At 40.7% G+C, this 23,818-nt stretch overlaps 2 protein-coding genes across 2 annotated transcripts; both read right to left on the minus strand.

Moving 5' to 3' along the window:
• Positions 1-2,544: 2,544 nt before the first annotated feature.
• Positions 2,545-13,912, minus strand: fem1c (fem-1 homolog c). Its single transcript, XM_038703155.1, has 6 exons — positions 12,551-13,912; positions 9,121-9,290; positions 8,819-9,004; positions 7,886-8,397; positions 6,959-7,135; positions 2,545-4,651 (listed from the first exon to the last, which is right to left on the minus strand). The coding sequence occupies exons 1-6, from the start codon at positions 13,092-13,094 to the stop codon at positions 4,387-4,389; spliced, it is 1,854 nt and encodes a 617-aa protein (XP_038559083.1). The 5' UTR covers positions 13,095-13,912; the 3' UTR covers positions 2,545-4,386.
• A 387-nt stretch (positions 13,913-14,299) lies between these two features.
• tmed7 (transmembrane p24 trafficking protein 7) lies at positions 14,300-21,858 on the minus strand. The gene is made up of 4 exons (XM_038703404.1): positions 21,812-21,858; positions 21,314-21,517; positions 17,438-17,683; positions 14,300-16,565 (listed from the first exon to the last, which is right to left on the minus strand). Exons 2-4 carry the CDS (start codon positions 21,470-21,472, stop codon positions 16,329-16,331), a joined length of 642 nt encoding a protein of 213 aa, XP_038559332.1. The 5' UTR covers positions 21,473-21,517; positions 21,812-21,858; the 3' UTR covers positions 14,300-16,328.
• Between the last annotated feature and the right edge of the window lie 1,960 nt (positions 21,859-23,818).

Genomic DNA, 23,818 nt, shown 5'->3' on the forward strand with positions numbered 1-23,818 from the left:
TATAAACCTAAAGCAGCAGTTCAATGACGCTCCTCACAGAGGCCCTGCTAGTAACCCACATGAACTCAAAAACACATCTGAAAACATCCTGTTTAGGCCTTTGCCTTTTCCTTTTTCTCTTTCCAACTGGCTTAGTTAAGCTCTTGGTGAACTCAAAATGAGTCGAAGTCCTGTTTCTGTTATGTAAGAGTAACAGTAATGATTTCAAATGGCTGCCTCTTTAAGTAGACACTATGTGTGTAGACACATGGTGAATCTCAAGAGGTTGCAAAATCCTTATTTATAGGTCACAAAATAGACTCTTGATCGGCTATGACACGCAGAGTATCTACCCAAACCTGCTCTGCCTCAGCTGCCCAGTGCGCGCACACACACAAGTACCTACAGTAATTGTGACTCATTAAGAAATTCCCACTCTCCGCTCGAGATCTTGGCAGTGAGACTCATCAGAGAACATTCAGAATAGGTGTGACATTCTGCTGCTGCTGCCGCTGTACATGTGGAGGAAACAGGTGGTGAGAGCTTCACTGTGACAGAGGAAGGGGTTGGGGAAGAAATCCATCTCTGCATTTAAATTTGTTTGACAATCAAGACCTATTCCCACTGTGACTTTTACATAATGTAATAAATGTGTAGTCAAGACCTTTATTCTTTGCATATGAGGGAGATCCATCATCAAGTTGTTAGATGACGACTGTTTTATCATCCATTCACAATTTTAAACTAAAATAATTCAATTCAGTTTTTATTTATAAAAATTCAATTCATAACAAAAGTTATTGCATTGCACTTTTCATAAAAAGCAGGTCAAGACCGTACTCTTTGTAATATTTTGTAAAAAACAGAGACCCAACAATTCCTACCATGAGCCAGTACTTGGAGACACAGGCAAGGAAAAACTCCCTTTCAGCAGGTAGAAACCTTGAACAGAGCCGTGACTAACGGTGGGCGGCCATCTGCCTTGAGCAGTTGGTGAGAGAGAGAGAGAGAGGGAAATACCCAGTGTGATCATCCTATAACCTGGAGATTAAACCAAGACAAATGTTTTTAACAACAGAGAACTGCTGGCGTTAATCTGTATTTTTCTTAATGTGAACTAATTCAATGAAAAGACAACAAGACTAAATGTTTACAGCCATACTTGTGGCTGTGTGAGGCTGTTCTTAAGTACAGCAGTGCTTTGAGCTAAATGCTAACACATTTTAGTTTTGTGTCAACATGTGCCAACTAGGAAACAAGAATTACAGCTAAGGTTATTCAGGTGTTTAGACATAAATCAAAGTACTGGACACATGCAGCTCTCCGTTTTGCTTTCACATATGTTTCTCTGTATATCAACTTTTCTCATGTAATATCATTCCTGCTGAATTAGCACACATGCAGGCATGATTTATTCTTTCCTTCTCATTTGCCATGTTCATTGTGAGAGAACAGAAAATTTGGCCAGAAAGAAGTTATTGATTGGTGCTGCATGTTTTGGGGTCATTTTATAATCAGTAGCTTGTTTATTCTTACATAAAAAAAAAAAAGTGCAAATAAACCTTTCTCAGATCACTTTCATTGGTTATTTGCCATTTCATGTTGCACGCTATTTTCAAAGTATTTTATAAAATGCTCAACAACAAAGTAGGGAACACATATTCTCTTCTTGGCCAAAGGCAAACATATTTGGTTAGATCCTATGACTGAGCGGGTAAATATTGTCAGTCTCTCAAAGAGGCATATTTGTCCCATGTTCTCTGCAGAGCACCCAGTCAGCCACTGCTGTTCGTTTATTTCTTTAAGCAATGAGTCTTGAACAAACAAACCATAAATCAGCATGTTTTTATTTGGGACAGTTCTTGGAAGCGCCACATGAGCAACCCCTTCTGCCATGTCAAAGGTTTCTCTGGACACATTCCAGTCCAGAGTGGTCCTCTATAAACCTGCTCCCAAGCTCAAGTATCTGGAATGAGTCTAAAGCTCAGTGACTGTGCAGTAAAATTAGCAGGAGGATGGACTCAGTCTGGTAATCCTGTGAAATTCATATGAAAACTCAATAGTTAACAGGCAGAGAAGCAGTAAAAGTAACTGGTGGAAAGGGAACATGGTAAAAACTGAAAAAAAAATTTTTTGCCTGAAGCTGTGACATGAGGTCGCAACCCACAACTTGACTGTTTACCACACACACACACACTCTAATGACTTTATTAGGCAAGGTTTTTGGTGATGTGCTATTTTTATTTCTGTATTCCCATGAACCTTTTAAAGAAATAGATTTAGCGTATGTGCTGATCGCTTGGGAACAAAACTAGTACCCTTATCTCAATTTCAGTCGGGATTGAAAGCAGCCTTTTTCCTTGTGGAACACCATTTTCCTGATCTGAAGGATACATGTAGGCCATTGGAAATTGGCACCATTTAAAACTGAAATGTAGACACCTACACAGGGCTAAAACACACAATTCCATTCTCCCTTAGAAACCTAAACATCTGCTACATTTCCCACCAGCAAAAGCTCCACAAATAGACAGAATAAGGAAATAAAGACATTTCAACAAGGAGACAAGTGCAACATGGGTTTATTGTCAAACTGGTTATTAAGACATGAACTTGATTAATGCCATATTCAAATCTTAAACTCCGCTGTAGTAAAGTGCAGATTCAAATCAAGTTGCCCTGGGAGTCTTCATACATTTTCTACGTCTGGTTTTGAGCGGTCAGGTTTAACAGACTGCAATATGAAATCCTACGAATTATGAAAAGCCCTTTTTTCAACCCCACACATCTAAAAGCTAATGTGCAAACAAGATAATTCACAAAGCTGTACTATTCTGTAGGTCGAGGCGTTCTCCCACTCATTTGTGTCTTCAGTTCTTATACAATTGGACGACAGTTGTACAAAATGAGCAGAACTAACCTAGCTGTAGTCTAGTTTGGAGCCTAGGAGTTCTCATGAAAGGTTTTCTGCAGTGATTGGTTGGTTGATACACTGCTGCACATGCACAATTGGCCAATGTTGGTAAACCTACTCAGAATTTGCTTTTTGATCACGATTATTAAAAGAACGACGGCAATTAAAGGTAAGCCATGTATGAATTGTAAGAGGTCACTTTTGTGTACAAGCCTGCACACTCCAGCGTTGTAGACAGTTTGGCCGCTGTGGTTTCTAGTGGCAGTCATATGCATTATGGAATTTCCACCACTTTAACAAACTCTTGTCCGCAATCATTTGTGTAAGCTTAAAAAAACAAAAAAAAAAACAACAAAAAAACCAACCCAAAACAAACCTAAAAAACAAACAAACAAAAAAAACACTCCGCATACAAGAAACACTCTGTGGCACTCACGCTCTTTCACACATACACAATCATTCAAATTCATCCACTCTTTTTACAACACTCAGTACAATGGTTTTTGCACCCCCTCCCCCCCTTCTGAGTGAGGAAAGGGGACACTGAAGGAAACGGCAGCAATGAGGTAAACACAAAAACTCATGGAGAGATATTGCACAGACAAGTGCCGGCACAGAATACAACAGTCTCTCTTTCCAACAGCCTAGCCTGTGCATAGGAAGAATAAAGCACTTATGGTGTTCGCAGACATTAAACCCTTCTCGTAAAGCTTTGTTATACACTAAAGTTGGGATGGACAAATAAGTCTAGAATGCCTACCACTTGGCAGGTATCCAGATTTGACAATAACTAAATGTATTGGAAAAGTACACACACACACACACACACACACACAAAAAGGTGTAACCTAATGACTGAGGAAGGGTCCATGACTGTTGGCAACAGTGATGGGACAAACAAAAAAATAACCTGAAGTCCCAGCATATGTAGAAAGGCCTCAATCCTTGCTTTGAGAGAAGCAGGCAAAGTTGAGGCTGGGTTGGAGCCAGCATGGAGAAAAATCTCTCAAGTTTCATTCAATAAATAGCATAGTGGAATATGCAAAAAAAAAAACAACCCCAAAACAAATGTTTTTTTTTTTCTAAAGCAAAAATACGTAAACCCTTTTCTCAGTTCATCCGGAGATACAACTGTTCGTCCATGTTGCAATCCACTCCTAATCCATCCCCAGAGATTGAGTTGTGACCGGTCAGAGCTGTGCCTCCATCAAAGGCGAAAATGCTAACCCATTCCTCTGTTTACTCCAATCACTTCTCAGTTTCTCCTTGTTGAATGACGACATTTTTTGTTCACACAAATCTTTGAGTTCATACTCCCCAAAATAGTTTGAATTTGCAAACCTAACCCACAAAGTTGTGTCTTTCAGCTCCTCCAACGCCTCGTGGGTCAGGCGTTGAACTATAATGCTCCTCAGTCTGTCCAGTCCACTCCATGTAGTCACGCCCCCTCCTCTTTTCATCCATCCAGTTCTCTCTCTAATCCTTCACAATCATTATCTGTGGAGCAGGACGAAGGCCTCTAGTTTCTCGGGGATGTTTCCCCGGTAGTCGAGGCTGTGCTTGATGATGGCCCTGGCGGCTAGGCACTGCAGCGTGGTGTGGTTTATGGGCTGGATGACATTCCTGGACAGCTCCTTCTCGTCCAGGAGGTCACAGGCTGTTTGTTTGAAGGCGTTGGTGCTGTCAAAGTGAGTTCCGCATGAAATCAGCAGGTTCATGATGTCGGGGTGACCATTGGATGCGGCTATATGAAGGGGACTGATGGGTTGGCAAGGAAAAAAAAACAACAAACAATATAAATAATCTTCCATAAGATTATACTAGTTAAGTATTTTCATTTACCTTCTCAGTTACAGATGGAAGAAATACAACATTGTTCTAACCAGGCCTGGAATTTCATGATTTTAGGGGCAAGGTCGCTTGGCCTTTTGTGTTGAGGGCACAAAGTCCAAATGCAGGGCGCGACATTCATGTTTTTTTAAAATTAATTTCAATGGCCAGGATTAGGGCTGTGGGATTTGACCAAAATCTCAAATCCCGATATATCCCAATATCAAAACATTTGTGTAATTTCAATGAAATATAATCATACTCATGATTTTCTCTGCATCATAAAAGGTGGGTATGCGATTCTGGAGAAATCCAGTAACATAACAAATGCCATGATATAGAGCGAAAAACGACACAGGATGTAACGTAACTCTTGTTAGCTAGGTTGTGGTTATCAAACTGTCACTATTTTCTGCTGCAAAGCTAACATGAGGGGATGACACGGTCCCAGAATCACCATACCAGCTCCAGACTGCGATTCTCACACCTCTCCTTCTGCTGTAGCGAACGTCACGACAGCATGTCTTGGCGAACTAGAAAGTAAGCGGATTGTCGGTGGGCAAGTCATTTAACATTACCCGACATGGCTGGAACCTGTTGTGTGGCTTGTTCATACAACAGACTTCTCTTTGATATGAGCTCCCCGTTTTTGCTTGCATGGTCCTGAGTCCTCCTGTTCAGTATTACCGATTTCTGAGTAAACTTCACTCCCTTCCATGTTTGTTTATTCTGAAAACAAATCTGTTGAATCTCCAACTTAAAACTAACTTCACCAAATTGCAAAGCACCATCCCCTTGTGGAAAATATTACGGTAAAGTGTGGATTTTGCGACAACAAAAAACAATTGAGCATAATTGTAAAGAACAGATGTTTTTCTATCGTCAAACGATAGATATTGTCGTATCGCACAGCCTAGCCAGGATGACATGTCATTTACTCCACAGCAGGCGGCCAACTTGAACACCAACATATTGTACATCAAAGCAGCCACAGCAACTACACAGTCAACAACAGGATCTAAGGCATAAGGGATGCAAGGAGATGAAGAGGGAGAGAAAACGCCTGGACTAGAGGGAGATATGACCCACGACCAGTTTATCATAGTTTATAAAAATGCAGCGCAGTGAGGATACAGATGTCTCACCCCGGAATCACACAGGCGGCGTGTGCGCCGCGTTACGGCTGCCATAGCTAATTGCTGCCACTGTAGTGCCACAGCGCATCCCAGAAGAATAGGCAGCCGGTCTATTTTTGACAGAAGCAGCAGAACAGAGCAGATGAGCCAGGCAGGAAGTCAGACACAGAAACGGCAAAGAGAATCCAGTTGATTTTCAAAGTAAAATACCTTGTACAGACTCCCGATCGTATATCAATAAACACAGTTAAAAACAGAAACAACTACGACTTTAACTACGTAGCCTTCTTAACCATGGTAGAAGCACAAAAATCAAGGACAACTTAACAAATCAACTACTTCGAAACAATTCAGCTAAAATCAGGCAGGGAAAACGCTCTTATTCTGAAATGCTGGGAGTGGGAAATTCAGCCACAGAGCACTGTGATCGGTTGTAGAAGCATAAACAAGTCAACAACAATGTGTGTGTCCGGGGTCAGAGAGATGAGCATATAGAACACAGATCTGTTCGTCTGGCACTGTAAACTACGGCAGCCCTTCAGTCCCGTACGGTGATATTTTTTATCTTGTGTTACAAGTATCCAACTTTTGTGCTCAAGGTTAACCAAAATAAAAACATTTTAGGGTCTCCGTAGTTAAGAGACACTCCGGTCCACAGTGTAGTTCATACACATTCTAACAAAGTTTTTATATCACATCACTTCTGTCCATCGTCACGCTCCCTCTCTTACTCGTCCACATGAGCTCTCACTTGAAACTGACAAGCGTGGCGACATGTTTCTAAATAGCCAGCCAGCCCCTATTGTCCAGTCTTACGGCTTCAGCTGCAAAACCATGACTTACAGTTGAACTGGTCTTGAGGACGATGTGAGCTGGCCACTGTGGCTGCAGGGCATATCATTTTTTGAGGGATATGAGGGAAAACTGGGGGGTCTCTGAAATTCCTGCCCTGGTTCTAACCATTTTTACTATGTTGTCTGTTGTTCTTATTAACAGAATTATTGGTAAAAATAAATAAATTAAAACCATGATAGTGACAAAACAGCAAATTATGAGCGCGTAACTAGACTAGATGAAACATTTACAAACCCAAACAGACCTGTTGTCATCTTGATCGCGGCAGTTCACATCTGCCCCACATTCAAGAAGGATGGAAGCGACTGTGAGGGAGGGGAACTTGCAGACGGGATAGCGGCCCACACAGGTGGTGTTGCGGTCGACTGCCAGGTGTAGTGGACTGTAGCCGTTCTTACCACACGGCTGGAGCTTCAGGAATCTGCAGAGAAATATCAACCTTTCAATCGAGGAATTGCAACAAACTGACAATGAACTACAAACATCACCATAACAGCGCTACGCAAGTACAGGACAACGTCCCAAATGATAATGAGGACCTCAGGTCTGACTGGACTATTAGCACAGATTATGAGACATACTGCCAATTGTCTTACTGCTCTCTCACTATGAGCGGGGCCCAGCTACATCTCAGCAAAATCACGACTATTTGCAGGACAGCAGAAACATCTTCCAACAACATGAAAACTATAAAAACATGAAACAGAACAAAAACAAACCATCTCTTATAGTTTCTAAATGTAGCCCTTCGGAAGTTCACTTAAGCAGTTCAGGATAATTGATCAAGTTGATAAATTTTTGGGTTGTGTCCACATAGTTGAATGCACTTATTGTAAGTGTCTTTGACTAAAGACATAAGCTTAATAAATGCAACAAACATGATGCATTGTCACAAATTCACAGAAGGCCTTGGAGGTGTAATGCACCGTTTCAGTGACACTCTTAGTTGGTGAAAAAGGGGGACATAAAAGTGCTCTGGCTCCCTGAATGGGGAAAGGTTCACACCAAATCAAGTAAAAGACAGGGCATCATACTGTGTATTGCGCGAACAGAACTGGATAACCTCCCTTTTAACTTAATATTTACTTTTACTGAGGGAAAATGTTAAAATATAATTTTCCTCACTTAAGAAACATTATTGCCAATGCAGGCAATTTACACACAACCCCACCTATAGATGGTTTCCTTCTTGAAGTGGTCCTGCTCTGTAGTACATGGCACTTTCTCCAAAAGACAAATGAGGTGCAGGATGATTGACAGGGCCTTGCTGAGCTGAGCAGGGTCTGGAGGCATCGGTCCATTTTGTTTAACGGCCCGCTCAATCTCCAACACACTCTTGGAAAGGATCCCCATCAAGTCCTCAAATGACACCGATGTCCCCAGTAGCCCCTTGGCCCGATCCTGCAGCATGAAGGAGAAGAGCTCAGCGAACGACAGCAGGCTGGAGGCGGTCATGGGGCTCAGGGGGTCCAGGTTGCTCTGCTGCATGTCCAACGCGTACTTCCACAGATTGATACAGCGCTCAAAGTTCCCAGAGTCGGCATAGACAGCACCTCGGTAACGGATGTAGTAAGACGTGTCTGGATGTTGTGGGCCGAGGATTCGCTCGCGGATGAGCAGTGCCTGCATGCGCATTTCATCCGGGTCGGATATCAGCCCGTCCAGCTCTTCTGCGTTTGTTACCTAGAAAGACGATTACAAGGTCAAGATAATGGCAGGGTGCAGCAATTTAGGCAGTTTGGGGTTTCCATGTGCTGTGATGAAGTCAGGCTTTCCAGAAGCAAATAGCTTTAAGACTTGAGACTGGACTGCTGCAGTGGGTTCTAAATATAAATTCAGTAGAACACTGTTTTTTTTTTTATATTTGCGTTTGCACCAGAATCCGTTTTTTGGGTTAACATGGTCCAAAATGTCGAGTTTTCTTTTAATTCTTCGCGACAACCTCAAAAACTAGCCTGTTGTCTCTAAAGACTAAAGATTTTTAAATGTTGTTTCTGTGCAGTGAACTTAAAAGCAGTCCCTTTGCTAAAGTCTGTGCTGCTTTTACCAAAACATGACGCTAGGGTGGTGTTAGGTGTACAGACGGACTCAAACTAATACTCACCTCCCTGGCGTAGTCGTATGCCATGACCAGCTGCTTGGGTTCTGGTTTATGGACAACGTTGTTGTCCATGTACCTGAGGTCCATGGCTCTCTTCCAGTATTTTAAAGCTCCAAGCAGATCTCTCTTCTTGTCAACAAACGTGGCTCCGAGGAGCTCCAGGGCATCGATGCGTTCCATGTGGCTCGTCTGCAGAACAAAGAACATAATTTTTTTAATGAATATTCCTTCAAGATAAATATTTAATAGATACCTCACGCACATCTATGCAGACAAACGCCACTGTAAGCGACAGGAACCCTGACCTGATGGTGCGTCGTCAGGTCGTCTACAATGTTCGTGTGGCCTGTGACGCTGGCAGAGAGCAGGGGTGTCATGCCGTAGCCGTCCTGCTCCATGGACGCTCCATACTGCAGTAACATTCGCATGATCTCCAGACTGCCCGACTCTGCACAGTCATGAAGCGCCGTGTTGCCTGTGAACAGAGGGGACACGTGTCTTACAATAAGCTATAGAATTATATTCACAGAGAACCCAGACAACGTCACCACACAGAAGTGTCGTTGGAATTCAGAGACAAGTTTGTTCAAGTAATGCAATGCTTGTGTTAATTTTTTTTTTTTATATGGATTTCCTTTAAGATTTACTTGAAAGTTAATAGACGTGAACTCTTAACAATTTACCATTTATGGTGACTTTTCTGCAACAAATAGTTAGCATAACTAAAGCACTGCTAGATGATCTGCAGATACATTTAATTGAAGACTGTATCTTCATGCTGCCTGAGGAAGCAGTACCTCAGTGCTATACGAGTGATTGTATACCCCGGCTGAGCCACAGCATTTATGATAAAAGCAGAGATAATTTTAATGCTACTCACGGGTTTGCAAACTGGCCAATTAGCGTAATAAAAATAAACTTAGCAAATGTATCTACAGAGAGCGTTCCAGCGCCTGTTGGAATATCTTCAAAATGGCTGCAGATCAGCTGGTACCAGGATTACTGAGGATGCTGCCATTGAGTCATTTCTTAAACGCTCACTTCCACCCAATGATTACCCATTCAGGTGAAACTTGTCATGCTCACAGATTGAGCATGCAATTCTCCATACCACTCACTCAGAAAATAGCAGGTCATGCTGCCTCTAGTTCTTAATATAGTGGGTAAACTGAATATTAGCTTTCCAATGGGGATGTCAGCTTAACTGCTGCAAGCATGTGCAGTTAAAAAAAACTAAACAAAAAGAAAAAGAAGAGTCTTTTGAGTTGTTTGCTTTGACTTTGTGGGTGTGTCACATCATACAAGAACCCTGGAGAAAGGTGTTAGGTTAAAAAGGTGTGTTCAGACCAAACAAAGCTAATTTTGGAGCCAAAGCCAATAGTCATACTCGGGAAGGCAGCTACCGCTAGCACTGACTTGGTATTTAGTAAAATATACCCGATCGCTGAAATAAAACAAATATTTTCAGAACGTACCATGTAGTCTTATGGTTTCGCTCACATTTCTCCAAGCCCTCTCCTTTTTTGTTCTGTCTATGTTCAGAAAAGACTAGGGCTGGCATGTTTGTATTATTTGTAGTAGCTTGTTTCTTATTTCACCGTTTTAATTATACTTCATTCTCCACCTTATTTAAGGGTCACTCACTTATTGAATCTTCCTCCATCAGTACTCTTCACACTCACAGAACTAACATACAACATCAAACTATCAGCATAAATGGTATTGTCTAATTGTATATCTCTTTTGAAATAACCTATATACTGCCCAGCCTTAGTATAAATGTTAAATCATAGAGCATTTTTAGACATTGTGGTATTCCAAAACAGCCATCACTGAGCAGGGCTCACATCAACTGAATATTCTCCGCCATTGGCTGAATCTTTTCAACAATGACGGAAAAATCTGAAAGCTCATTTTAACAGATTAAGACTAAGGCTGATCTACTGTAATGTTAAGTAATTTACATGCAACACTGTCAATAACCACAAGTAGACTCCCTGTCCAGCTGGTGGCCCGTTTGTAAAATGAATTACTTGCTTTCAAATGGAGTGATTATATAGTCAACGCTGCATTTCTCAGATATCAAATACTTTTTGCTACAGTAGAGTATCATGTTACCATGAATTTGCCACAAATGCCTCTTTTGGGCCTTCCTCAAAAATCAGCTGCCACTGGAGTTCACAACTTTTCTGGGGGAATATGTTCAATGTCAATATTTTCGTGTGGTTATGGAAATGTGTTTTTTTTTTCTCTCCTTCTCTCGTATGGACGATAAGTTCACTTCCACTAACAAAACAGGTTAATCCAGAAATTTGGGAAATGCTTCGCACAGTCATTATGCGGCTCCCAATAGAATTTAGGCTACGTTAAACCAAAATGAGGCGTTCATTTTGGAAGGCATCCCACGAATAACTGTCCTGAAGCGCTGACGACATCTTTTTAAGCAGTTCAATCTGCTGTGGTTGTGGGATCCTGGCCATTTTCCCTAAATCAACACAATGTCCATTATTTTGGGAAATGTCACGCTGTATATCTAATATTACACATCTACTCCTTCCTGCTGGTTTATCAGTTATTAAAAAAGGCAATAATCTGAAAAACTGGCTGCAAGAGTGCTTTCCACCTCAATCATCACACCGCTGTCAAGCTCACTTGTAAGCCCATGCATTAGTTTGTGTACATTAGAGCAACTGCCAGCTGCTCTTATGATGGTCAGGAGAACCAAGTGTCTTGACTTTTCATTGGATTTTGACAGAGTGAATAAATTTCGTGCCAACCTCTAGCTAGTCAAATGTGGTTTCATGGAAGCGTAGGAGGTGGGGACTCAAATGTGTGAAAACTAATAGACGTACCTGCTTGCAAGTTTGATGCATGAGGATTAACACAGACACCTTATTTTGAAAGAATGATAACGTGGAACACACCGAGTATAAAGATGGTCAGAAGTGAACCACAGCGCAAGGATGGTTTGAGGACATTTCGATAATTTTTCCTCCCGTGAAAACGGGTTACTTTTGAAATCTACTGAATTCAAGCCAACTACAGCTGTTGTGCTCTGTGAAGGAAGGAACACTTCCCATTTCCCCATGTTTCTTTTAGACATCTACAGCGGTCAACTGTTAGATACACAAGATTATTAATGGTGGGAAACCACTGTAATACTCTTCTTTTCAAGTAATCCTGTGGTCTGTCATCTCGTAAAAGACACTACCCTAAAAAAACCAAATCAAGTAGATGAACACCGGTTTTCATGTATTTATAAATCATCTAAGGAGAAACCATGATCTTTTCAGACACACCCACCACTAAATCAGTCCACACTGACGCAGTTGTCATTGCAGCTTTCCATTGTGAAACCAGAAGTTCATGTTATTCTGTTGAGTCATTTTAGATGGAAACATGCTAATGCTTAAATTACGTTCTCACATTGTTGTTCCCTACTGTGTATATTTACATCTATGTAATCACCTCTAGTATATGAGGGTATTATTTTACATATTCACAAAGTTTCTTTAACTTTCTCAAAAATTACTTGCCAGGAGATTAATAGAAATACATCAACTAATTATCCAGAATGTGTGGCGCAACACTGAGGTGTTGCTGTGAAAGAGTTGAGAGAGAAAATGTAGGAATCTGCAGAATCTGTGTATCTTATCTCAGGGTCAGAGATCATGTGAATAAAAGGGAGCCACTGTTTGCATGTTGCCAACAGCCTTGAGTGTGCTACCCACTCACCTTTAACACTTTTTCTGTTGACATCTGCACCTTTCTCCAACAGGTACTGCGCTATATCTTTGTGTCCCTTGTAGCAGGAAATCATGAGGCACGTGTGGCCGTGTCTGTTAGCCACCTCCAGGTCAGCTTTGTGCTCCACCAGGTATTTCACAATGTCCAGGTGGCCGTCAAAGCAGGCCGCCCTCAGGGGTGTGGAGTTGGTCAGGGTCGTGCTGTTGACAGAAGCTCCGTGGCCCAGCAGGGACTGGACCACCTTCAGGTGCCCCGCCGCCGAGGCGGCCCAGAGAGGGGGCGCTCCCTCGATGGTCTCCCCGTCAAAGTTCACTGACCCACCGACCTCAACAGGCGCACTGCAGATCTCCAGCAGATACTCTACCAAGTCCAGGTGGCCGTACCGGGAAGCCATCAGGAGCGGGGTGGCTCCGTTAGTCTTCTCACCCATCAACTTGGTCACCTCGTGTCCATCTTTGTTCTCCAACAGTTTCTGCAGCAGCCGGAGCTTACCGTCCCGGGCTGCGTTAAAAACGGCCGTCTTTAAATCCATTTCTGAGAGATGGTTTCAGTGTTTAATAAAAAGGAAACGATGTCCGTGAAACAATCAGTCAGCGATAACTCGAGGTGAAACGCTGCGGTGGAGCTCGGGACCCTTTGTTTACAAGCTCCGACTTTCTAGCTATCGTAAAACCCAACTAACGTTGGCTAACAGTTAGCGTTTCGGTTCAAAGCCCACGACAATTCGTTCAGCTTTCAAAAACGGGCATCACCAGCATGTTACGTGGCTCTGTAACTAATAACTCATATGTTTGAGGCGACCCTTGGTCCAGTAATACATTTGTCGCTGAGTTAGCAAGGTGGCTACCCAACTTCCTTGATCAATTTAGCTAAACGATTAGCTTCGCTAGCTGAAACACTTTAGCACTAACGCTACACCTCTTTATTGATCGTTCGACCGATACTCATCCACTGGCACGTCTTCCCCTCTCTCCTCCTTTAGATCTGCTTCCTGTGCTTGTCATTGCTCCACAACATACTCCTGAGAGGATATTTATATTCGCTTTCCGAGGGCCGTCATATAAAAATCCACCCACACCCGTTGCGCCGTGCTGCTGCTAGCTTAGCCTGGGAAAACGACGGTCGGTCTCTAGTTCGGCCAAACAAGCAGAGGATATCCCTGGGATCAGAGTCGTTTTTCTTCCACACACACGGAGAAACAAACGACGTTACCCCCAACACAGCGAATAACAGTCGTCAATGTAGCCACTCAGCAAGCTGGCACGACAGTAATCTCGAAGAAGGGGAAGGCAGATAGGCAAAGCTATCCACCCACGGCTCGCCCAGATAATCACGACTCAGTTTCTGTCAAATCGCAAACGTAACCCGTCTTTTTTTCTCGTCTCGCGCAAATGATTGACGTGTGAACGGCCAATCACAAAGCTGGCAGGCTATGACGTGGCCAATTAAAAACACAACAAAGAGAGATCGCTCCTCTGTAAGTACCTTTTGTAAAGAAATACCTACAACGGAAAGAGAAACCAACGCCAAGTGAAAGCTTAAAATACCTACTCTGTATCTGCCGGCGTAAAACATATCTTTAAATATTTCACGGCTGCAAAGCTGACTGTGATGGCCTTGATTTTATCACTCCCTACAGGATAAGAGAAGCATGACCAGCACAGAGGATGTATCTTTAAACTCCATCCATCACTGAAATCCAAGAGTTTATTGATAACCAATAAATAAAAGCATACATCGACATTTTAACAGAAAGTTTATTCAGCCATTCCAATAACTTAACAAGTTCCCAGAATGCATCAGAGGTGAATTTGTGTCCAAAAATGACCTGTCGGTGCACAAACCTAAAAGTGCACCACCTACCAAAACTGACGATGAACACATGGTGAGAAGAAGGGACAACTATTACAAAGGAGCTAAAGCCAAGCCAGAACTAGCAAATGGGAATAATATGGTAGTATATCTTTTACTTGTCTTCCATGTCTCTAGAACTTAGTTCTAACAGTTGAACAAGAGCAAACTATAAAGTAAAAAACAAAACACTGACTGTTTGGTCTCGTTCAGTGGGTTAGGTGTAAAAGTCTGTCTTTGTCATACATATTAAAGTTATATTTTGTGACAATTCTCACATGACAACAATAATGTCTTCTCGCTTTGTTAGCTGGTGACTGAATGTCAGTTACATTCATTGATGTTGCGTGCTGTGAAAACTTCAAAGTGACATACTCTGGTATTTCATGTTTCAGCCATGATTGTGTCTTTGTTTATGTCAGTCAGTAACACAGCGAATAGTGAAGAGAAACAATGACCCACTAACTTTCATGCGATTCCTGGCTGACGCAACACTTCCACGTTGAACTAAGCCTGCAACTACTACATGTAACACTTCCTGGAGGCTCAGATGTTTAATGAAAATCTTAATAAAGAAACTCGCATGTTTCTAATTTTTGTTTCAGTATTACTAATTGAGTTAAGATGATGGAAAAAAGTCAGAACCAGCCATATTAGATAAGAGACATAAGATTAAAGCTGTCAAAATCTTCCTTCCTGCTTCCTTACTTTAGAAAATTGAGTAAAATTCCAAATAACAACTACAACAGTGCTGTATAAAACTAAGATGACAATATCCAGCCTACAAGATAAATAAGTTGGTCAGACAGCAAAGGCAGACTTAGATATAACATTAGATGGGAAACAGTGAAAGACAAAGTTTTATGACAAGCTGGTGCACCTAAAACTGCTGGCATTGAAAAACACAAAATGTATATTTTTTTAAACAAGAATAATATAAGTTGTTTCTTCTCTCCCACATTGAGTCAAACAGATGTAATACAGAAGCCCCAACATGTAATTTTAACAGTTTTAGGACATAATTCACCAAAGGTGTAGTCAATCTGAAGCATAATTTTATCACAATGTATACATCGAGCAAATGGCATTAAAAAAATGCAAAAACTGACTTAAATGTATTTAAGAAATTGGCTGCTGTCACTCATCTGCATCTCTAAATAAAATCCTTCAACCCAAATACAAACTGTTTCAAGCTACTATGAGATTAGAGCAGGGCTTACTCTCTGTACAGCTTCCTCCCTCTCTAATATGTCATCTAAAATGACAACGCTGATAAAAATCTAACACAAAACCTAGTCTTTCTCACTTAATACAGTGAGGTTTAATAACAAAAGGGGAAAAAATGCAACAGATTTTTCATAACCAAATGCAACATTTATGGGGGAAAAACCCTTTGCCTTGCCATTGTGGAATCCTCAACCCTCAGTGTTACCAGTACATTTAGCCACAACTTTCGCTCCCTTGGTTATTTCAGTGCACAGTTTGGGCTGAAAATTCAAACAGATTAGAGAGCGAGGGTATGAGATGATGGATGTGGAAAAGGATGCATTAAAATAAGAACGCATTTAGAAATTATTTCAAATATTTAAAGTATTTAAGGGTTGCTTTAACAATATAACCAGCTGCTTGAACTGCCTACCAATACAGATAGTTAGAAGCAACACAAGCAAGCCTTTCTTCAGGTTCTCCTTTACCCCTCAAAACATTTTCAACACATAACCTTTTGTTCAAGACTCATTTGCGTAAAGTTAGCGAGAATACCAGTGCTGAGTGAGGATGGCATGTCAGATTGTATGACCTGGCAGTTTGATATGATCCAATTTCAGATTAGCACTGATATTCTAACCCACTCTATGCACACAAGCCCAGTTACGGGTAAAGAAAGTGATAATCAGATCCCAGTGCTCAGAGACCGTTATGATCCGACGCGCGTTGTAGTAGTCTTCTTGTCAGAGAAGAAGCTTCTCAGCAGGACCACCTGGCTGATGCTGACCACCAGAAGGATAATAGCTTCTCCAATGGACCAGAACGCAACGCGGGTGTTGAGGTCCTCCGCCCGACTACGTCCCTGGGCCTCTCGGAGGCGAAAGTGTGTCTGGTAGTCGATGACCGACTTCAGGGCCTCATGGATGGACACGCAGGCTGATTCCATCTGGAAATGGTACAAACAATTATAGGATATTTGGATTGTGGCTGGAAATTAACGATTGACAACTAAATAAAACAATTTTAACTTTTATTCAGAGGGAACTTGGGGAGCAAACAACTGTAAAATGAGAAAGATATTTAAATTCATCAGATTTCGAATGAAGTGTCTCACTAGTTTAGCTGTAAAATATTAACTGTAACTTGTACTTGTCCACAACTGGGTGTGGTAATGAATGCAAAAGCCCATAAAAATATCATCATGGGTTTGGTCACTACCACTAACAAATGGTTTATTATGTTCACCTTATAGTTACTTGCAACTTCAGTCTTGCAGTACAAGCAAGGCTCTCTTTTTCAATGTTTCATCTGTTATCCACAAGAAACTTGGTGAAAACATAAATGGCGCAAAAACGTTATACACTGTGTTATCTGTAATAAAATCCACAGCAACTGCAGGTAAACTATTGACAGATGTGGCCTCAACATGTGACTGTGGGTGCCAACTAAATCCATCCTGGTTAAAACTCCAAGTGCCGAGCACACCCAGACAGGTGTTTCAGTTATTACAGCAGGTTAAACCCCCTTTTCAGTTAAAACTGGGTGGATCTGGATGGAAACACAAAACTGCACATACTAATAGGAACTGCAACAGGCACAATAAAACCAACAGCAGAGTGAGACAGATGTACAAAAGTGTCATCATCTCATGTTGCACCAAATAAAACAAAATTGGGCTTATGTCAGAGTTACAAAAAAAAATCTAAAATAAGTAAAATAACTATACTATACTCTGCTAAAAACCGAACGAAACATTCATTCCTCACATAAAAACATGTAAATGCATAGGCCTGTGCATCCACACACACACACGCTCACCTGGGTGAGAGCAGTGACTCTGTTCTCGTTGGGGAAGAGTGGAGGGTCATCGCCGACCTGGAAGTCAAAGTAAACTGTCTTGTGTGTGAAGGTGGAGAACTCATTACTGAAGCAGAACTTGTAGGTGCCATTCTTGGCTGCTGTGAATGTAAAGCTGTCATATTGCTTTTTCATCTCCTTGTAGAGTGTAGTTCCATCTGGGTCCTCCAAACGGCAGTCCACATCGTAATGGCCACCGGTCACCACCTGGGAATACACAAAGACAGAAGGACCATGTATTTGTCAATATTTATTTCAAGCCACTATGAATGTTGTCAGTGTAAAGAGAAAGAAGATAGACAATATGGTCAAAACTTATGTCCTGACTGTCACATCCAAATCAGTTTTTTTTACTAGAACACAATCCTATAATTTTCTGTATTTTACAATAATATATTTTCTCGTGTGTTTGTGTATATTATGTGTATATTATATATATATATATATATATAGATATAGATTAGACATTAATAATGAAGTATCACTCAGCCTAATGACTAATAAAAGCTAAAGGCCAAATACTGCTCGCTCTAAGGAACAGGTAGACAATATGCTGATCAGCATTACTAAGTTGGTGCCGCACGGGTGGTGATGGCCAGTGGATAAGACACATGCCTTTGATGCGAGACCCGGGTTTGACTCCCACCGTGGCATCCACCACGTGTCCCCGAAAAAGACACTTGTAAGTCGCTTTGGATAAAATATTATTATTATTACTACTACTACTACTACTACTACTACTACTACTACAGGAGTGACTTAACTAGAAAAATCTCCACCAAATAATGGTCCTATATGTTATTTAAAAAATATTCAGCTCTAGGAAGATTTTGAAAAAAAAAAAAAACTATACAAAAACACTGGCAAATTCCCCCAAAGTAGTGTACAAACTTCCCCCAACATGAGACAAATGCTGGTGAAATCTGATCTCATCCTTGTTAAAAACACTACTATCCTTGATCCTCCACCAGGGAATTGTCAGTGTGGCTCACGCAATTTAATTATTGGTGTACCACATACACATCCAATGACAGGGGAATAAATTAAAGTAAAAGGCACTATATCTTGTTCCACAAGAAATGTAATCTATTTTATCAAATGACCACGTGGTTTAACATTATTTGAGGAAAAACACAAAGGCCACTAAAAAAATCAGGATAGCAGAGCACAGGAGCTTCATCCAGACCCAGGACCAGCGTAACGTGGTGGCAGTGCATTTCAGAGAGGCAAATCACCCAGTGGCCTCTCTCACATATACTGGCACTGGCAGAGAGGAGGCGATCTAAATACCCTCCTAAATGTACTCCACAGAGAACACTTTAACATTTTCACTCTCCAGACTCTCACACCTAGAGGTAAATAAATCAAAAAGGGTGGTAGTTTTATGATGGCTCTGCCCTTACCTATTTATTTATTTTTTCTTCCCTAGACACTGACACACATATTTGTTAAAAACAAATTCAACATTTGCATGTCTCCTTTTATGATTTGACCTAGCTAATCTTTCAGTAAAAGGAGTCGACCAATAACCGGCCTGGCCGATATTCAGCATTTTTCCAATAATCGGTCATTTTAAAAACAGATAGCCGATATAATTAATTAAAAATGCGCTCCTTTGGCTCTGATGCAGCCGCCTCTCTCTGTCTACTCGAGCCCACAGTGTAGTGAGTATAATGTCACGCCCACAGTAATAGCCGATTGGTTACAAGTCACGGGTAAAAGCCTATCAACACCGTCGATTGTGCGGAAGTAGCCAATAGAACGAGCGAGCCACCACACTGTATCCCTCGCCTCCTCTCTCAGCAGAGCTCCACATATACACATGCGGAACAAAGTGAGCTGAGAACAGTGTAGATTAACCATAACTACGCTCAATATTGTAAGTAAGTGCAGCAAAACCAGCAATACTAAAAGGCTGATCCTGCATCAGTACAATAAGCAGGAATGTCTAAAACGTGATATTTTAATCTGCTCTGTCGCTCATCCACCGCAACTGTGGTTTTACACAGGCACATGTGCTAGCTTGGCTAATAGCTAATAGTTTATAAGCAAGCTAAAACGAAACCTCTGTCTGTAGCCTGTTTAGCTGAGATGCTACGTTTCGTACCTTTCTAAACTTCACTCAGTATTTTGATTTCAGGAATATAGTTTATTTTACATGTTACATTTGTTCCCAGTGAGATACTGATTTTATATAGTGACTTTGCAGCTGTAAACAGTTGCTGCTCTGAAAACAGTTTTTAATTTGATTACTGTTCTGAATTCATTCTTTTTAAAATAACATTTTTAAAAGGCAATTATTTACTAGTTAAAGAAAGAACAGAAAAAATAAACAGAATGAAGAAAATAGAACAGAACCAGTAGTGTCAATACAATCTAAATGGCAGCAGGGATGCACCGAAATGAAAATTCTTGGCCAAAACCAAATATCCTGAAAGAATTTGTAGAATACCAAAGACACACATTTTTGCCATTGCATAAGTTAAATAGTCAAAATGTACTTTTTACTCAGTGTTTCCCACAGGATTTGGAGAGACTATGGTGGGTGTGTCCGAGGCCCAAGAGGGTCCGGTAAAATAAATTGTCCATGTGTCCATTTACTTTTAATGTACACATGTAATATGTTTTATACCTTCTGTGAATATAATCAAATTAACCTTATTTCTATACTGTATGGACACCTGTGGTCACATGTGAATCCTCTTGCTAAATTAATCAAGTTAATCCAACCCAATTTGATAAATGATGTATGTGGTTCTCGTATCGCGTAACATGAAGACTTCATAGCTTCTCTTCAGGTAGGACTCTCATACTGCAACACTTGTCTTTGTACAGAGAGAAAATGACAGGATAAAGTCACTAACCTGCCTGTCAGCTTGCTCCGCTCCTTTTCAGTTACCATAAATGTTTGAACACGTGCGCACTCCAAATTTTGGTGCAGCTAGCTTAATCGTCTTCTCAGAAACGAGTGACAGAAACACTCAAAGTGGGTCAGACCGTTTGTTGCCTTTTCTAAGACGTCAATCACAGATGGAGTGGATGTACATTACTAGGAGACAATTCAGCAGAACAGTGTCTGCAAACGGCGATTTTGCATCTTTCTCTCACACTTCCAAAATCCTTCCACACTGCCGACATGTCAACGTAATTGTTCGGTAAAATTTAATCGGTCTTTTGACTTATTAGGCCAAACACCAAAAGTGCTATTTTTGCTAGTGTAACATCTGGTGCATCCCTAAATGGCAGCAGGTAAAGATAAAGTTTATGATAATTTATCACTCATATAGTTAGCAAGTCCATCTCTGGGATGGATCTCTAATTCATTAAATTTACTATTTATATAGATTAAACATGACAATTAACTTTAATCTTGTTATTTTTAACAATGTTTTGTGTTTGAGTTTGTGTTATTCTAAATTTTGACATTAAGATAATTTTGTTTTTATGGCAAATCGTTCCCAAATATCAGTCATCGGTCTAACTGGTTACTAATATTCCTATCGGCCCGGAAAAAAACATATCGGTCGATCCCTAGTCAAGACCCAATTTCTGTACATGAATTTAACATTTATTCTAACTTAATACAACATATGTTTGAACGTTGGTGATGTAGATTGCTTTAAGATAGAAACTACTTTGGTATGTAGTAGGTGTGCTGGCGTAACCCTTGTATAAACTGACACTATTTTAGAGAGTATTTACACATGGGGTGCTAATTTTTGAAGCCTGATAATGCCTTTAAGAGGACAGTGTGGACTTTTTTTTAATGACAACTTCACTTTAGGACGATTAACAAGGCTGTAGGGTTGAGCTTTGGGACGAAAGCGGACCACGCACCTGAAACTCCAGGGTACACTTGGTGCCGATGATGATATCCTCGTAGAAACACTGCTTCGCGTTGTCGGGCAGCTCGAAAGTTAGCTCGGATCCCAGCACCCAACCACAGAGAAGCTGGGCCCACAGCACCTGCAACAGCACCCGAAAGGATCCGTACATCCTGAAGTCCGGCAGCCGAGATCCAAAGTAAAAACCTGAGTGGACCTGCCGAGATAAACATTAGCAGACATCAAACTAAAATCAATACCGAGGGTGGTAAAAACGGTGACAAAGCAAACCCGGACATTGACATTAGTGACGAGATGTTAGCTCAAAGCTAACTAGCTAGCTGACTGGCCTTTATATTTTACAGACAGGAAGCCACTTGGGATTTGTTACATTTTCCTATGGCTAGTATATTCGTGAATTATGGGCGCATTAAGGTCATTCGCGTTAAAGTAAATTCAAACATTAACATGTCTTAATTCATTATTTTCTCAGTCAGCCAAAGCTACTCACCACCACAAAGTGCTCACCCGGATGCGACTAATGCTAAGTAACGTATTACAAACCTTGACACGACATTGGCTGTCATCTCTGAAGGCCCGCCCCCCTACTCTCCCTCATTGGTCAAAAAAGAAGAGGCGGGCGCTTGTGGGATCACGTGGGCCACGTCCACACACGTCTTGTCTTTCTTCCTTCATTACACTCCAACGTGGCTCCTGGGCAATAGAACTATATGTTTATGAATAAAACAATCATGAGCATTAATGTAATACAATTTTCCTCAATAACAATATAACAAATGTTCAATAAATGTTTCGTTTAATTCATTTGAATCACGAACAAATAAGCACCTAATTTTTCTATTAAGAGATTTGTTTTGTTGAGGAAAAGGGACTGAAAAAAGATTTCACTTAATTTTACTCATGCATATTTGTTATAAAAGATTTTATCGTAATTGTTTTGAATATTCTACCTTTATTTGTTAAGTGATCCACTGTTTTGCAAGTAATGTTCTGAACACAACAGTATATCTTGATTTTTCTTGTTGCCATACCATTTACAAATACAATCTGACCTACCTCCTTGAATGGTCGGCACCTGCACTAAATGTACGTAGACGCTACTGCACTTTCAATATTCTCCTACAGACTCATTACTGTTTTACGTATTTTTGTAATTTATGCTATGTGTATTCAATGTGTAACTATATGTTGTTCTGCACGTATACACTTTCTTGGCCAGGTCGCCGTTGCAAATGAGAAACTGTTCTCAATCGGCCTACCTGGTTAAATAAAGGTTAAATACAACATAAAAGCACAATTAACCGTCTGGTTTCTTCAACTTTCACTCAGGAGCAAAAATCTGCCTTTAAACTTGAAAGAAATAATGATATGACATTTATTGTGACAATTATCCATATGGAATGATATGAAACTTTTTTATCATGATCCCTCTTTTGGCCGCCCAGCTCTACAGACTGGTCAAATTTAACACTGGATCTGGAAATGATGTTGTGTTCACACAATACCTTAAATGTACTTAAATGGGAGGTATATTAAAAATATAATTGAATCAACAAAAACTCCTACAAATGCACAATCTCAAATTATTTCAATTGCGACATTAGCAGAAGTCCAAATTCATAATCAACATTTAAAATAGCCTCCAGTTATGGCACAATTTCTTGACCAGGTGAAAACAATTATATTTCTTATGAGATATTTGTGGTTATGAGACAAAGTTTTCTATATTCTGATGAAATCTACAAAATACCCAACAAAAGTACAGTACACTCTGTTATTGTGGGTATCTGAGAACAGTGCCTCACTGAAGGATGAAGAGATAAACACAGATATTGTAAAAGACCTGCAGTAGTGGATCCTCTTTGGGTTTCATATAGGCGGTGGGATGTTTTATCAATAACATCCATAATTTTCTCTCTCACCCCAGGATAGAGCTGCCTGTACTGATAATAAATAAATAATAATAAATCTTTATTCATAGAGCACTTATCAAAACAAAGTACAAAGTTCTTTACACAGAGACAAGGATGGAATAAATGACCACAGTGAATGAAAAATTGCATGAGGGCCAAATATAAAAATAAAAATGATAACAAGAACATAAAACAATAAAATCAACAGGATAAAGAAGAAATCAAACAAGAAAATAAGACATTTAAATGAACAGGTGGCTCGGATAATATCAGGATGTATTCCTGACTTCTTTGTGTTTGCATGCTGAGATGCCACTCGTCCAGCAGACCACAGCCAAGAAGGTTGTTGAAACCACAAAGTCAGTGATTGTTGAGTGCTCCAAAGTCTTGCTCACTAGTGGAGGGAGTCTCTTCCTGAGTTGTCAGACTTGTTGTTGAGTTGGACAACCAGTTATTTGTACGAATGGACAATCTATAAATCAAATCCCTGGAAACTCAAGGTTGCTTTGTCCCTACAAGTCACACTTCCTATGGCCTGAGCATACAGCCATGGTGGTAGTTATGGTGTCAGACACACATCGGGC

The sequence above is a fragment of the Micropterus salmoides genome, unplaced genomic scaffold (genome assembly GCF_014851395.1).
Source record: "Micropterus salmoides isolate LMB-PRFRI ecotype aquatic unplaced genomic scaffold, ASM1485139v1 Ms_hic_scaffold_7, whole genome shotgun sequence".
Lineage (NCBI taxonomy): Eukaryota > Metazoa > Chordata > Actinopteri > Centrarchiformes > Centrarchidae > Micropterus > Micropterus salmoides.